General features: G+C 41.9%; 1 protein-coding gene across 1 annotated transcript; it reads left to right on the top strand.

Annotated features, from left to right (window-relative positions):
- Positions 1-165: 165 nt before the first annotated feature.
- On the top strand, positions 166-17,276 carry bmp7b (bone morphogenetic protein 7b). Its single transcript, XM_049752278.1, has 7 exons — positions 166-565; positions 10,255-10,447; positions 10,919-11,067; positions 12,219-12,422; positions 15,890-15,966; positions 16,049-16,159; positions 16,258-17,276. The coding sequence occupies exons 1-7, from the start codon at positions 166-168 to the stop codon at positions 16,405-16,407; spliced, it is 1,284 nt and encodes a 427-aa protein (XP_049608235.1). The 3' UTR covers positions 16,408-17,276.
- The last annotated feature ends 36 nt before the right edge of the window (positions 17,277-17,312 follow it).

Here is a 17,312-nt window from a genome sequence, read left to right as displayed (position 1 = left end):
TGACCACACGCTCCTGAGAAAAACTTCGAAGTTGATGTTAGAATCGGGAGAACTTCCCTCAACATGAGGGCAGATGATTCAGGACATTGATCGCGAAAGTGCAAGAAGCGTTTTGAAGCGTTTGGCAGCATAGCGTGAGACTTTTACGCACGGCGTTGTTTTGCTATGGCACTGCTTTTGGATAGACGCGCTCCAGCTTTGCTTTTCATTTGGACTTACTGCGTCGTGGCTGACACGGCTTTTACCAACTTTTCCGTGGACAACGAGTTCCACTCTAGCTTCATTCACCGGCGGCTGAGAAGCCAGGAGCGCCGGGAGATGCAGCGGGAGATCCTCTCCATCCTGGGGCTGCCGCACCGGCCGCGACCGCACTTTCACGGCAAGCACAACTCCGCTCCCATGTTCATGTTGGATCTGTACAACGCCATGAGCACAGAGGTGGACGAGGACAGGTACTCCTATCCATACAAGCCCATCTTCACCACGCAGGCGCCCCCCATTGCCAGCCTGCAAGACAACAACTTCCTGAACGATGCAGACATGGTCATGAGCTTTGTCAATATAGGTAAGCACATATAATGGTTTCGTTCCTTTTTGAAGTGTAACATGGTAATCAATTCCATTCATGTTATATTATACACACAGAGGCCACTATTGTGTCAGTTCAAATTCCACAAACACAAGTAATGACCTGCGAGTCTGCACATATGGAGCTTGTCATAAATCATGCACCAGCTTTGATCACTTTCCTCGTACTCCTCTTCAAACGTATTTTCCTACAGTGCATACTGAAAGAGAGCAGCAATATTGTCACAGATTGCAGTTTGCAAGTTTCTCTGTTGAACGATCAGGTGCTGCCACTATGGATGTTGGAGCAGGTTGCATTCAGTATTCAGCTATAAGCTTCATCAAGTCAGATGTAGTCGGTCTTATAATGAGACGGTATGATAAAGCGGATCTTGCAATAAGGACTTTTGTGCAAGCAGTAAAATGTTGGTAAGTCAACATCAACTCATTGTAGAGCTTGCAGTTTCGAGCTGTACTTTTACACTCCTGGTAAGATCATTGTCGGCGCATCTTGGCAGGAGAGAGGGAGGTGACACTGGCTCCTCGGCTGCACTGTGTAATTACAGTGGGAGCTGCTGCATTGTGACTATTTTCGACAGGCTGCAACACAGATGGATTTGACCACAAAGGCTCAAAAGGCCTCGCAAAATGTGGAGCCAAGGGTGAATGAAGCAAGACGATGAAAGAGAAGGGAGCTTTTACCCAAAGGGGTGACTGCTGAGCGAGTCATTTGATTTCCAGGTCATATATGAAAAGGGTGATCAGTAAAAGTCACAACGTTTTTACCGGCTCTGATGTGATTTATTTTTTTATTTTATTTTTTTACATGCCGCAAATTCTGTCCTCCCTTATGCACTGCATCTGCCAACAGACTTCCGTCGCTTCTTGTGATAGCATCAGTTTCCTGGCAGCTTGATTAGAAGCAGCAGGTACACTTTTGTAGCTTTGCCTTCTCCTGAGTGTAAGTAAGGCAGAATCGGATGGATTGTCCATTTCCTCTCCAAATTCCTTCCCTTCCACATTTGCTCATTGTGGGTTTTATTTTTATTTAGGTCGCCTGAGAGTAGAACGAGTGTGGCTTTTATTTCAAAACAGTCCCTAGGCTCTCTGGAAGTCTCCAGGGCCTCTGTGCCAAGGTGCATTAGCCTACTATTTCCTGAAATGCCTAAAGCACCAATTTATACAGTACTGCTAGTGTCAGTACCAACAAAAGTGTATTTTTATTTTTTTTTTTATTTTTTTTACAGTAAACCAAAAGTGTGCTCTGAAAATCATTGCCGTTCATCAGTGTCATTTTTTGATTGTCACCCAGCTTGGATTCTTTCGAGCCAGCTCGCGTGAGAGGCCGTCTAGGGTTGGTGCAGGCTTTGGGACAGACCCCCCATCCAGGGGCGTCCTCTGGCTGAGTCACCTCCGTTTGAAAGGCCAGCTGTGTAAATGGCTTACAGCATACGTTTAGAATGCACGGCACTATGCACGCAGCCTGGGCCACCCAAACACGTCGAAGCTAAAAGGGGACACTTTGCAAAACATACCTTTGTTGCACCATGCACAGACATCTCATAAAAGCGTAGACTCTTTTTCATCATACGTATCAGCAGATCTGTATGACTACAGCCCATTTCCGTGCAGAGTTACAGTTAAGTGGTCTGACTTTGGTGTCTGCTATTTGCATCCTGGGTGACTGAAACCAACATGGTCACCTGTGTTTGTTTGGGAGGGGCTGAGTGGTGAGTGTCATCGCTTTTTACTGTAGCACTTTATCATTTGAGGTTTTAGTCACAGCTTCTCTGTAATTCAAATGAGAATACATTAAGGTGAGTCTGGTGAGTACATACGTAGTCTGGTGAGTCTGGTGTGGTCGTCAGTCATAGTTGTCATTATTTGTCATTACGTTTCTGAAGAGATGATGAAGTTGATTTAAATGTTTTTGTTTACATTTTTATCCTAGACACACCTTCCACATACATAAACGTCTTTATACATTCTTTATACATTCAATGTAATGCGTTATATGGACCTATTGTGCCATTATTTATTTATTTATTTATTTATTTATTTATTTATTTATTTATTTATTTTATTATGATTATTATTTTTTTTTCCTTGCAGGAGTTATGCACAATTAGCCTCAAATTCTTCATGTTGCATTGTATTACATATTCTGGAAGGTGAACTGAATGCGCTTCAGTAATGTATATTGTAGCTTTAGTTATGTCATTTCTTTTTATGTTTAAACGTGTGTGACAGTGCTCTTGTGTTTCTGTGCTTGGGATCTAAGACAATGAAAGCACCGTGTGTGTCTGCACTCTCAGTGGGTGATTTGTTTTTCCGAACAAGCACTTTAAAAAGTAATAGTTTGTCACAGTCATGGATCCTGTCATCATGCGAGAGCAGGAATAATTCTATTTGTGCTGCTTTATTTAATCGGATGCATGTGTGATATATTTGACTAAAAATGAGTAAAAAAGAAAAAAAAAAGAACAAAAACAAATGCCTGACATGCTCTTGCGCTTCTTTGCTATTATTATAAGATGCTAGTTTGAATTCATTTTGTGTGTTGTGACAGAGGGGAAGTGTGCCACTTGTCCTCACCAGGTAATTATCTTCTGTGTTACCTTGGTGACCTGACAGGGGACCACCTGGTTTTGCACCACACCACCTCTTCATTCCCTCAGGAGTTTGCACAATATTGCATAACTCTCTGTTATTCCTGCAGCATGAAGCAGGAACATTCACAAATCGTAGCTAATTAGTTGCGATTTCATCTCATCTCGGTTTTGGGCCTCACGTTGTGTCACCAGCTCTCAGGGCTGCTCGCTTCAATCATACCAGAGGCATGCATTCGTCCATTCTCTCCCCACCTATGTTCCGATTTCTCCTTGCATTCCTCCGCAGTGGGCTGCACGTGGAGCAGAGGTTAATATTGATGTTTCCCACTGTCTGCAGGCCAGTGCAGCTGTGCAGAGAAACTTGATATTTTCGGAGTCCCTCATTGCAACCTCCTCCATCATGTCTGGCCCTGTCTCCGATTCATCCCGCACGCAAGACCACATGACACCGAACGTCCCCTTCCTGCGCTAACAGTATTGATTATCAGCACCGACACGAAATCCCCGATGGGTTTCGTTGTATTTAGTCTCCAAGCACCGGCTCTGGCCCTCGCCTCCTGAGGTTTCAGCCTCCCGTGTGCTCAGACATAAAACATTTCAACACTTTCTTTTGTGTGTTTTTCCACTCCCCACTTCTCTTGCACACATCCGCACACTTTCTCTGAACCCCAAACACACACACACACACACCCTTGATTTCTCACTTTCCCACCCTCATAAATACACTTGCATATTTCTGTCTATCTATTCCAACAATCTGGCTCTCGTTCAATGCTGAGTCGCTTCTCCAAACGGACGACAGAATATACAAGCAAGCAAGTGCTGAAGGCCCGTCATTCCATAGCGAATGCATCCTGTCATTGACAGTATTGGTCACCCTCCTCATTGTATGAAATCACTTCTGGACCTCTCCAACTGAAACTAAAAGTTTACACCTTAAAGTGTGGAAAGAAACATGCTTGCACTTTTCGAATGCCCAAAAGGAATGTACTTGAAGCTAATTAGTGTTATTCAGGGCATGTTTTACTGCCTTGTGAAGAGTGGGGAGTGAGCACAGGCAAAGGAATGTTACAGTTGGTAGAGATAGCCATGCCTTCCTGTCAGGTCATTCCTTATAATGCCCGCCATGATTTGATGTATTATACGGTGGGCCGGTAGATAAATCAATACCAGAAACAAAGAAACATAATCTCGCATCCCCAGGCGGCTGCCAAAAGAGTTCCAGGAAAATATCTGCTCTGGATTTGATTCACCTGTTGAACCCATGACTTCAAAATGACATCTGGGAGCATGCAACAACTTCTCTGCACTCTTGGCCATGCTATATGGCACTCGCTGAGAGGAATGATGAAACACTTGGGAGGGTAGGACTTCGCAATGCGGCAAGGTGCCCTAAAGCCTAGATGCGTGAAGCAGTGGGTGTTCTAAATTTGCCAGAGCTCATTCATTGCCAGGAATGTTTGGCTCGTTTTGATTCTATTGCTGTCCCGCTGTGCCCATTTTGCAGTAAACTGGCATAATTTGTCTTTGACAGAACATGTAAGCTAATAAAGGAAAAGCAACATTTAAAAAAAAAAAAGTGAACGAGATGTTGCGCATTTATTTACATCCGTTTTGCCACTTTTCTTTCATCTGGGTTACTCTGGCCTTGGCTTATCAGTGATGAGCAGCATATCGAACTCCCCATGCACTTCAATGACCACCAAGAAAAAGCTGATAGAGAAGCTCAACTTCGGTGGTAATAAGAATCGGGCGGGGTGAAAAAGCAAGGCGTAATAACAGAATAGCATTTTGTTCCGTCAAAGCAACTCGGGCACTTTTTTGATCTCTTTTTCTTGTGGGAACAGGATGTGCTTTTGCATTTATGTGTTTTTGCTAAACAAAACACAATTTCACAGACACTTTCCCTGCCCAGTCACTTAGCGTTGTGTGATGTGTGTTTGAGCTCCTAGCAGAACATTGCCTTAGCGGAAACCCCATAATACCGACCAGACTGTGATGGCCTGATCAAAGCTTGCAAAAGCGGCCGCAAATGTTTTTAATGGTACGGAGAGGAAACGTTACATCGGTTTATATACACTTTAAATGGGAAGGCTTTACTACTCCCATTATTACTATTATGATGATCATGATTATTATTGTTATGATTATGATTATGATTATGATTATTATGATTAGGATTATTATTATCATTAGACCTACTACATTTTCTACACACTGGAAGTCAGAATGGGGGACTTACATATTGTTACATACGTAAGTACATTTGTATGTACATACAATGTCGCTTGGGGTTGGCAGAATGTGAGGCACTGTGCAACGTGAATCTAAATAAGAGAGCGGAAGGAAGGTTGAGGTGGTTGTGGTTGCTGAGACCACAAAATGAAAGAACATAAAATACTCACACAAGAGGTCACTGATGGTGTAGTGATTCACCCGCCCGACTGACTTCCATGCAGGCAGTTTGGGCTCTTGTGTGAAATTGACTGTGGAAGATGTCTGTCTATATATGTGCCTTGTGAACTGTGTCCAGGGTGTAGTCTGCCTTCCGCCTGAACTCAGCTCGCTGCAACCCTAAAAGATAGCATAAGATTCAATTGAACACATGTAAAAAAATAAAAAATAAATAAAAATAAAAATATATTTTATTTTTATTTTATTTATTTAGCATTATGAAGGAAAAAAGTCAATAGGCGAGAAACTATTGCCAACTTCAAACCACAACAAAATTACATAAATGACAAAATACCTGGGATGAACAGGCTCCTGTTATGAATATTGTAAACACTGGGCAGGTTATTTTATTTTGGGTTCAATAGTTCCCTAAAGGGTAATAGCAATTTTGCCCTGACTGGTGATCTAACCCATCATATCCAATTTTGAGAGAATTGTAACAGGTGGAGTATAGTAATAGCTGCTATAATTTTCTACTATTAGCAGGAATTAAATCTGACATGCAAAGGGGGTGCCTTTACCCATCATTATAAATTTGAAGTCAATTGGAGAGTGGATAATAACTTTAAAAATACATTTACCACTACCAGCAAGTGGTATGAAAATTCTATTTTACATCAGTTTGATATTGCACAAAATTCAGATGAATGAACCACGACACCACTTCTAACTTCACTAAGCAAAGTTACATGTGGGTCTCTTCAGTGCTTCAGCAGGTTTGATTAAGTTTTGACCTTTTGGAGCCAAGTTATGAGTTTTTTGTTGCATGGCGAATCACCAACTGCTTCGCCCATATTTTATGGCGCAGAACCATTGTTGAAATGCTTTGTAATATTGTGTTGCCCATCTGTTTCAAATTTGAATACAATTGGGGTAATTGCGTAGTAGGAGTTGAAGTATTGGAATTTGCAGGATGGAGGTCACCATTTGGTCACTTTTGGTGACGGCTTGGCGAGTGGAGGTTGTGGCAGGACAGTTCCCAGTAGCTGATGTGCCGAACGTTGAGTTGGATTTATTTCACATTACCATGCAGTGCAAGGCTTAGAAATCCCGTTCATTATTACATCCAGCCCCTGCCAGGCCACCCTCATGTGACCTGATCTCAATTTCTGATTCACTCACAGACTGGGCAAGCTGGGACATGAATTGTCAGAAGAGACGAACATGAGGATGTCAGTCTATTATATTCATGTTTCTACAAATACAGCAAGTCTAATTGAAACATGTCCACAAACAAACGGCAGTCCAACATGTGTTCCAAACTATTACATGTGGAGTATACCGTAAATCTCCAATGCCCAGTGAAGCGTGAGGTGGAACATTTGCTTTACAGCTGCAGTGGGAACGCACGTTTGATGACTGCATTGAGAGACAAGAAAGTCCAAGACCTGTGATCCGCAGACGGCCCGCAGGCTAGAGAACTCATAAAGGTTTGCTTTGACCACAAGTAAAAGACTCTTCTTCCTGTGGTTTTTGCCTCAACTTGCACTCATGCAGTCTGTGTGGCACGTGCACGCCCTCAGGCGGACACACACACACACACACACGCACAGACACACACACACACACACACACGCTTATGTGACGATGTGCTGCAGTGACTTAATTAATGATTGTCAAGTGTGACTAAGTTCTAACGTGGAACTCTGTTGACCCCTTTTCCAGTATAAAAACATCACACGGCATGATGTCATCAGTAGTCAGCAGCGGGCAGGAAGTTTCTTGACATAGTAATCACCCTACTGTGGTTAGCTGAAAGATCAAAACCTCTTTAAACTTTATAGGATAAACATCTTGAGCAACTTCTTTGCAGAGCCCATTTCTTCCCCGAGCTCGTGGAAACTATGACTACTACGTCTTGCCTGGATTGTAATTAAAACATTGTCAAGGCATCTGAGAGGAAGAAAGAAAGAAGCAGATCATTATATTGTGTCAGTCAAACACGCAGTGCCAGGGGTGAGATCCCCCCGTTCCCCCCTGCCGTGCGGCGGAAGTGTTCAAGGTGCTAGTGAGGGGTGTGATGGTGTTGAACAGACACTTGGGCTAATATGAGCCGTCAGTTCTGTCTGCCGTTGCTCCGGAGGCCGAGGTGTCTGGGATGCTTCGTGGCTCTGGAAGACAAGAAAGGGAGGAGTGAGCAAGGAGGAAAGGAAAGGACAGTAAATATTATTTGATATTTCTCTTCTTCTAACTTTAATATGAATCAAGCAGTTTGTGTGTTGTGAATTATGCCTTGACAGGCCTACTCATGATGAATGTGGCCCGTAGAAGAATAGACTTTGACGAAAGTAATCACTTTGTATTTAGAAATAGATGCAGCATGATGCTTTTAAAACTCGAAATGGATTGGGAACTTGAACTCGTTTATCGTCTTTGTTGTGCTTTGCTACATGCGGTCAGGGTTAATGCAGATGATGTGGGCTCACGTAATCGGCAGCTTGTATGAAAAGCAAATCAGACGCCAGATAAATGATGAAAGCATCTCACTGTGCGTGTGTGTGTATTTGTGAGTTTGTGCACGTGCATTTGTAATTATAGATGACAGAAAGCCATAATGATTGTCTAACTGTGACACACAAGCCTGTCAAGCTTCACAGGCACGACTTTTCCCATGTGTGTGCATGATGTGGACCCTCAGCACACTTATATGGTGAAAGTGGATGTGTTTATCTTGTTTGCATGGGTGTGTGTGTGTGTTTGTGGTACAGGTGGCGCAATAGCTAAATACTTCCACCTTCAGGAAGTCATTAATGTATTTTTAAAGTTTGGCTCCCACATCTAATGACTGCCATGCTACTGTAAATGTCAAAGCAGCTTTGTGGTTAGGTTTGAGCTGCAACTAAATACATAAGCCCGAGATGCAAAAGTCTTCCAAATGCAAGTGCTCTAGTGCTGAGAAAGTGAGTTGGATGCTTTGGGAACTAAAGATTTTGACAGACTTCTTCTCAAAGGGAGTCAACGTTTGAAAATATTTATTCTGAAAAACCATAACATTTAAGCCTTGCTTTGTCAGCTTTTTATATTATTATATTATATTATATTATAGTATAGTATAGTATAGTATAGTATAGTATATTAATGACAGATGTTGATATTTAAGGTGCAGACAATCTTTAAAGCACAAGTCGACATTTAGAATCTCTTTGAATCTTGAATCTGACCAGGTTTATGAGAGACGTAAAAGAAACAAGATGTGGTTTACTGAGGGGGAACAAAAAAAACATCTCAGCAACCAGAGCAGAGGAAGCAGCAGGTGCAGTGAGAGTAAAACAACTTAGCACAAGCATGTGTCAGGCATGTGTAGTGGAACATGCGTAATACTGACATCATGCCGTATTCATTTCGCCAACAGCTGCTTTACAACATGTGCGCTGTCATCAGAAATTGTCATTAAAACTGGCTGTTCATGTGCTTGAGTCTGAGTGTGATGGAGGTTTGCAAATAAATTACCCAGTTTTTTTTCTGCAGGTGTTTTGCCCAGGGAGTCAATATGTAGGAAAGAATGGGTGGAGCTTAAATCAACAGTGGGTGTGGGGGGTAGAAGATCAGCAAACCTAGAGAGTTAAAACAGAAATTGGAAATATTTATTTATTTATTTTGAAATTAATGTGTTGCACAAACACACCTGTGATGTGGTGGCATCATTTTTTGAGGGCCGTTTTAGGATGCAAAATCTCTGTTGCAAATAACGTTCTCTAATACGAATGCCACATTTGATCTTTTGTGATTCTGTCTGGTCTCATGTTCAAGTATAGTTAATTATTTGTAATATTCTTTGTATTTTTCAAGCATACCATCCTATTTTTTTCCTTTGTTTATTCCTCAACTCAAAACGGCTTTTTATGTTAAACCAAATAAAACATTTAAAAACTTATTGAATATTTGTCCAACTCAGGACCCACATCTGATATGTGGATCCAGCCATCACACAAACTAACTTTAATGTTTGAAAACTATATACAGTACAAGTGTGCCTTGACTGGCTACAGTCCAGATTCGAGCTCACCCCTGACCCCAAAGAGGACAAATCGATGGATGCAATTTAGTCTGACGATTGAAAAATCAATAAAAAAAAATATTTTTAAGTCCAGACCCTAAGTTTGGGAATATCTGGTCCAAAGTATTTGTGAATATGTGTGAGGTCTGTCTGAGTGTTAATCACAGAGGGAAAGTGGATGGAGATGTTGAGAGCCGAGGCACTGATCCCTGCGATGTCCTGCCGGGACGTAAGAGGAACATGCTGAGGGGCGGTGGGGGTGATGGGGGGAGGTGGGGCGAGGTCACATCCCAAGGGAGTTACAATGGGCTGCTTAGTGTTGTGGAGACGCCATTGGAACGATGTACTCCAAACATGGATTCTGGACTCACGAGAACCAGATGATGGGTGGACTGAATGACTCTCCGGGGTTGAGGGGGTGAGACGAGAGGCGCTCGTAAACTTGTCAGAGTGTGCCTGTGTCTTTATCGTGATGTTCACCAGATGTGTCGCATTAATGTGCTTAATGTGGCACTCACCAACTTCCCAACAGCAACTATGAGCTACTTACAACCAATAACTGTCATTCAAAGTCAATTCCTTATCCGCATGTGATGCAAGACCTCTTTTGTTTCCTTCTTGCAGTGGAGCATGACAAGGAATTCCTGCCAGTGAGACGACATCATCGAGAATTCCGATTTGACCTGTCCCAGATTCCTGAGGGCGAGGTGGTCACTGCCGCCGAGTTTCGGATTTATAAAGATTTCATTCACGAACGCTTTGATAACGAAACCTTCCGCATCAGCATCTACCAAGTGTTGGAGGAACATTCAGACAGGTGAATAGTTCAGGTTCTTTCAAAAAGTGTTTTTGTAAACAATACACGGGTGGGCGTGTCTGTGACACACAATCTGGTTAAAGAAAATAGGTCGGGAGACTTGAATGGCCCCATAAAGAACAAGGGATTGTTGAACATGTGACTCTCACAGATTTGTACTTTTCCACAACTATTTTCTTCCTCATGGATTTCCTTCTGGCTTTCACCGTCTTCCCTTCTTTTGATTTATGACTCCTCTCGCAACAAAACTTAAGCCACTGATGGAGCATGTGTGTGGTGTATAAATGGCCAGTCATTTATAAAGCCATTATTGTCAATTAAAAAAATGAAGTGCTCCCCTGGGCTTCGCCATCTGGAGCGCCCCCCCGTCTCCATCCTTCTGAACTTGCTTGAAATTCCTTTAAATCTCTCTGCTGCTCCTTGTGGCTGTTTGCTTGTGACATACATCAGATTTTTTTTTGTTTTGCACAGAGAGTCTGACCTTTTTCTCCTGGACTCACGAGTCATCTGGGCTGCAGAGGAGGGCTGGCTGGTTTTTGATGTGACGATCACCAGCAACCACTGGGTCCTCAACCCAGGAAGGAATCTGGGTCTACAGTTGGCTCTAGAGGGCACAAACGGTGAGTTACTATAAAGGGAATATATATATATATATATATATATATATATATATATATATATATATATATATATATATATATATATATATACACACACATACAGTAATCCCTCGTTTATCGTGGATAATTGGTTCCAAGACCACCCGCGATAGGTGAAAATCCGTGAAGTAGTGTCATCCTCTCATTTTTAACATACATAAATTTTGTGTATCAATACATTTATATTAAACTACAGAAAATAATGTATAAATAATATAAATATAAATATGATACGTGTGTTTGTGTAACATACATATGTAGATGTAGCTAAAGTATACATATTGTAAATATGTTTTTAGAACTCATTATTATAACTTTTTTATAACAAGGTACAAGTGTACATACTATTATAAAAAAAATATAACGAGGTACAATACTATAAATATGTTTCTAGAACTCTTATTATCATAACTTTTTTAAAAACAAGGTACAAGTGTATGTACTGCAATTGTGTGGGCTTCTGCTGGATGTGGGCAACTTTTGACTTTTTGAATTTTTGATTTTTTTTGGGGGGAAGGGGGTGGGAATTCGAGATGTACTGAAACCGCAATGTAGCGAGGGATTACTGTATACATATATCATCATGCCAGCATCACAATGAGCATGCTTACAGAAAGTATGTCACGTTATCGCATTTTCGCGAATATGACTGCTTGAGGTCGTCATCGCCAGGCTCGGTTGTTCGTCTTTAGAAAACACTGTCAACAAACAGCGTTGATTACACGAGCGTGATTAACCACACAATCTCTCTCAGGTTGGCGCAGACAGTTACATGTGTGGCAAGAAAAATAGATGGTTTTATGATAAAGGGAGGAACGCTGCACCAATGAGCCGGTGTTGAAGTGCCTGTGAGGGGTTACGGGCGAGCATGTGTAGACAGGCACGCAGGACGCTGCTGGCGGCGCCAACCAGAAGCTTTGATTAATCACTAAACCTTGATCAGACACACATTCTTCTTTGCAAGCACTGGGCCACACACACGCATGCCAACACAACAACAGAGAACACGCAAACAAGAAGTGAAGATCTTGATGTACAGTATGTCAGGTCAATGACACTTCTTTTTTTTTTTTTTTTTTTTTTTGCACTTGACTCCATGTCACCCTCTACAGGAGAGAGTGTAAACCCTCGCGCTGCGGGGCTGATCGGTCGTAGCGGGCCGCAGAACAAACAGCCATTCATGGTGGCTTTCTTCAAAGCCACCGAGGTGCACCTGCGAAGCATCCGCTCAGCACAAGGAGGCACTAAGCAGCGGAACCCCAATCGCTCCAAAGGGGCCAAGAGCCAAGAGGCCTTGCGAGTGGCCAACATTGCAGGTAATTGACATAACCGTGTTCCGGAGTCCACTACACAAGAAATGTTACAGATACAAAAACAAAGCACTTTTCTGCTCATTACGCTTGTTTTGATAAAAAAAAACACAAGATATTGATATAAACTGTCACAGTCAAAAAATCAGCTGTAATCTAAAAAGCATGTTGATTCGTTCAGGCCTAAAAGAAACTTGGCATAGTTAAATTGTGAGTTTGGTAATATATAATACAATTCATCTGCCCAGAAGCCTGTCAGGATGTCAATTACAAATGTACCGTATTTTCCGGACTATAAGTCGCTCCGGAGTATAAGTCGCACCAGCCATAAAATGCCCCAAAAAGTGAAAAAAAACATATATAAGTCGCTCCGGAGTATAAGTCGCATTTTGGGGGCAATTTATTCGACAAAATCCCACACCAAAAACAGTCATGAACGAGCAACAACAGGCTAAACGATAGCAACAACAGGCTAAACGATAGGTATGCTAACGTGACAAACACAAACAAAGAGCTGAGAACGGGCCTGACGTAACATATAGAGTGATTAAGGACAACTATTACATGAATAACATGTTTATAAAACCATCAGTGTCACTCCAATTCATTAAATAGCAACAACAGGCTAAACGATAGGTATGCTAACGTGACAAACTCAAACAAAGAGCTGAGAACGGGCCTGACGTAACATATAGAGTGATTAAGGACAACTATTACATGAATAACATGTTTATAAAACCATCGGTGTCACTCCAATTCATTAAATAGCAACAACAGGCTAAACGATAGGTATGCTAACATGACAAACACAAACAAAGAGCTGAGAACGGGCCTGACGTAACATATAGAGTGATTAAGGACAACTATTACATGAATAACATGTTTATAAAACCATCAGTGTCACTCCAATTCATTAAATCCATCGATCGTTCTTTGTCAACAATGGGTGCGCACGGCTGAGGGCGCTTGCGCTTCAAAATATTCCACAGGCTCATATAACGATAGATAAACTATATTTTAAATAACTATAATACAAGCCAATAATATTATCAAACCATCCGTGCACTTTAATTCCATTAAATCCATCGATCAAATTCCTCGTCCTTTGTCAACATCGCCGCGCGTGCGCCCTGACGTCAGCCTCGTCTTTATTCCACAGATCTACTATATAACTATATTGTAGCGTTAACAAAGTACAAGGATAGACGTAGGTTTGGTAAACGGCTCTTTATTAAACAAAACAAACTTCCAAGCGTGTGGCGGCGTGGACTTCCAGACAGACCGGGCGTGCGTAATGGCCATGTCCGAGCCCCACGCACCGTTCGCGGACAGCCACTCGGCCGAGCGTCGGCCCCCGACTCAGTAGAGACCGGGCGTGCGTAAAAGCCATAATAGTTTTTCAAACCTTCTATGTCACTCCAAATCCTTAATTCCTTCAAACTCGTTGTCCTCCGTGTCACTTAGAAATGGTCACCGCTAATGATGGTAGTCCTTGTGTGGGCACGTTTGTATGTAAACAACCGGCGCGCCGCGCTACTGACGTCACTTGAAATAGTAATCCATTGGTACATCACGGTTCTCCAAACTTTCTTTCTGCTGCTCGATTACTGTTTTCAGCTGCATATTTTACAACTTGAAGTTTGTAACCTGCAAAATATGAGTTTCTTTTTGGTGCCATTTTTCTTAAGCCCACCCAGTTGATGAGTCACGGCCAACGGTAAAATTTAGAGCGCCCTCATCCAGTTTCGTCTGAAAATATAATTTTTTTTGGTTGTTTTATCAAAGTCAAAGTCTGCTTTATCGTCGATATATTTTTTTATATACTAAGACACACAAAGAGATTGAAATTACATTTCCACTATCCCTCGGTGAGATAGTACACATATGCATACAAGCATCACAAAAAAAAACCAAGAAGGCACTAACAATGAATAAATAAGAGTATTGAATAAATGATAAATAAACAAATAATAATAAATAATAATAATAAATATAAGAGGAGCAAAAATGGAGCAAGTGTACATACAGCAGACAGTGGACTTGGATATGGTGCTTTAAAGTGTTAATTGCTTTATTTGACGTTTTCTCTATTTTTTATGTTTTGAATATGTTCAAGATAAAGAAATAAAAGCATGTGAAGTGATCAACTATACTAAAAATAACATGGGAAGTGGTCAACTATACTTGTAAGTGATGTCTTAATGATCAAGTAAAAATTTGTGAAAAAAAACATATATAAGTCGCTCCTGAGTATAAGTCGCCCCCCCACCCAAACTATGAAAAAAACCGCGACTTATAGTCCGGAAATTACGGTAAATGAAATTATATATTTTTTTTCTAGTTAGAAAATGTCATTTTTATTCATAACCAACAATCGTAATATTAATTTCGATGAGATTGATCACGTCTAGTTCAAGTTCTTTTGTTCAGACAAAAGTTTTTAGTTGTTATCTTGCTGACTTCTATTCTGAACAAAAGAAGTTGTTTATAATTGTAATATCGACAAAGACAAAACATGCAATCCATATTGCATGACTTTTCATTGCAGGTGTGAGAGGTTTGTGTTTATGGGACCTGCTGAAACATTAGGCCCTAATGCCAGAGCTTTGACTATACCTCGTCCGCCTTTGTTTATTTCCACAAGCATTACAAGAAAATTAGGGCCCATGTTCTCTACGAGGAGGTAAAAAGCTTTTATGGCAGAGCACATCTGGGGTGTGCTGCGGGGCAACCGAGGCCACAAACACATGAGACTGCTTAGAACATTTTGGACCAGCGTCCCCTTTAAGTGGATGATGAGAACCAGTCCCTCCTGCAGATCACTGACAACTCAGACCCTTCTTAGCCAGAAATGCTGTATGGGGCTGGGGTTCATTGAAGCAAAAGAGTGAGTCAACTATTGATCTGCTACTATTGATCAGCAGAGGGGTGTTGCTATTGACACCCCCTAAAAATCATATAACACAGCTCACTATCAACTGGCTTAGCTTCAGAAAACTGGTGAGCCGTGATTGGTTGTGACCTGAGACTTGGCCACCGATGTCATATTAAGTCGACAGCAAGTGGCAAAATGGCCGTCCCCCCGAGACAGATAAAAATGAGTGGAGATTGCCTGGTTTCTTTTTTTCATATTCAACCAACAAAACATAATTCAGAACACTATGTTTTCGACTTGTTGGACTGCACATGTTGGAGCATAATATTCCAAAGAAAATCTCAAGCACTGCAGATTCCCCTTCAAACGATTAGACACCCCTTCAAAAATGATTGTTGACAGGCACAGGGTGCTGAGTTTGTGCATGTGCTAAAACTCAAAAGCCACCACAAGCTGGGTGGCCTGTTAGCAAATTGCTGCTGGATCTGATTTCCAAAAGTGACTCTTGAAATGTCTGTGTTTGGATCTGCACTGTGTCAATTGGGTCGAATTGTTGTTTGAGGATGACAAATCTCCCCCCTCGCCTCTTCTTGCACAGAGAACAGCAGCACTGATCAAAAGCAGGCGTGCAAGAAGCACGAGTTGTACGTCAGCTTCCGAGATCTCGGGTGGCAGGTACGAGGAACTTACGCCGAATGTCACATCCAAGCCTCCCACCGTGTATGCTTTGTAAATCAAACTCCTGTCCCACGCTCAGGACTGGATCATCGCCCCTGAGGGATACGCGGCGTACTACTGCGAGGGCGAATGCGCCTTCCCGCTCAATTCGTACATGAACGCTACAAACCACGCCATTGTGCAAACACTCGTGAGTAACTTTGTGAAAGCTTTACAGTCTAATCATTCCATCAACTATCAAGACAATATTGAATTAAGTTATTTGTTTGACTTTTCTTCTCCTGACAGGTTCACTTCATCAACCCGGACACAGTTCCGAAGCCTTGCTGCGCTCCAACGCAGCTCCACGCCATCTCAGTGCTGTACTTTGATGACAGCTCCAATGTCATCCTCAAAAAGTACCGCAACATGGTGGTCAGAGCTTGTGGCTGCCACTAGATGCCGGTCACTTTATCAGACACACACGCACACACATGCAAACTCACGCATAGCCAGACACGATCCTGACAAGATTTGGGCTTTGGGCACAAGCACATGCGGTTCAAGACAATTTCCTGTGTGCAAAAAGCTCTTGTTTCTTCTTCGGGATGTTTCCAAGTAAACACTGTGTTGTGTGGCTGAAATGGAATTTTAGATTATACACACAGACACACACTCATGTGTGCAGGCGCGCACACACACAAACACATATTTGTGCTTTCTACTGTGTATACATTTTAAACCGTGTATTCATTCACGATCAACAAACTTGTTTATTTTCCGTTGTGTTAGTTCCTTTTTTTGCTGTAGATGATGATTTCTTACGAGAGAACCTGGATGCAAGTTAGGACTTAATGAACTGTATAAACGAATTGTAAATAATGTTGTCAAACCAAGCAAATATGTGTATTTATTTCCTGAAATGTCAGTCAGGTTTGCGTGTTTGTGACACTGACAGCTTTCTGTTCCCACACAAAGAAACTGGAGAGAAAAGTGAACAGAAAACGGGCCGGGATGAACAGGGTGTATCTCGCCTCTTGTCTGAAGTCAACTGGGCTCAGCTCCAGCTCAGCCACCACACTAATGAGGACAAGCAGTATAGAAAATGGCTGGATGCATGAGCACAAAATGACTCTAACGTGACTATGCACACACTTGCCATGGAAACGCTGACTTATTTAATCAGTGGAAGCTGCTACATAAATTTCAGTGCTGTTTTCACAAAGTGTCTGAGAGAGAAAGGGGAAGGACGCGTAGTGAGGGTTACGAGAGTTTTGGGCTCATGACATGTTCAGGTTCTCTGCTGTAATAAAATGTGTCATATTCAAGGTGATGTATTTATTTCTGAGCAATCGGAGGTATAA

This window comes from Syngnathus scovelli, chromosome 2, assembly GCF_024217435.2.
Source record: "Syngnathus scovelli strain Florida chromosome 2, RoL_Ssco_1.2, whole genome shotgun sequence".
NCBI classification, from domain to species: domain Eukaryota; kingdom Metazoa; phylum Chordata; class Actinopteri; order Syngnathiformes; family Syngnathidae; genus Syngnathus; species Syngnathus scovelli.
This window is presented reverse-complemented; position numbering and strand designations above follow the sequence as displayed.

Bases quoted from the DNA above. Each gene is read 5' to 3' on its own strand.
- bmp7b (XM_049752278.1), top strand. From the start codon at position 166: ATGGCACTGCTTTTGGATAGACGCGCTCCAGCTTTGCTTTTCATTTGG. The intron at 566-10,254 runs GTAAGCACATAT...TCCTTCTTGCAG, and splicing joins CATGAGCTTTGTCAATATAG to TGGAGCATGACAAGGAATTC. The intron at 16,160-16,257 runs GTGAGTAACTTT...TTCTCCTGACAG, and splicing joins ACGCCATTGTGCAAACACTC to GTTCACTTCATCAACCCGGA.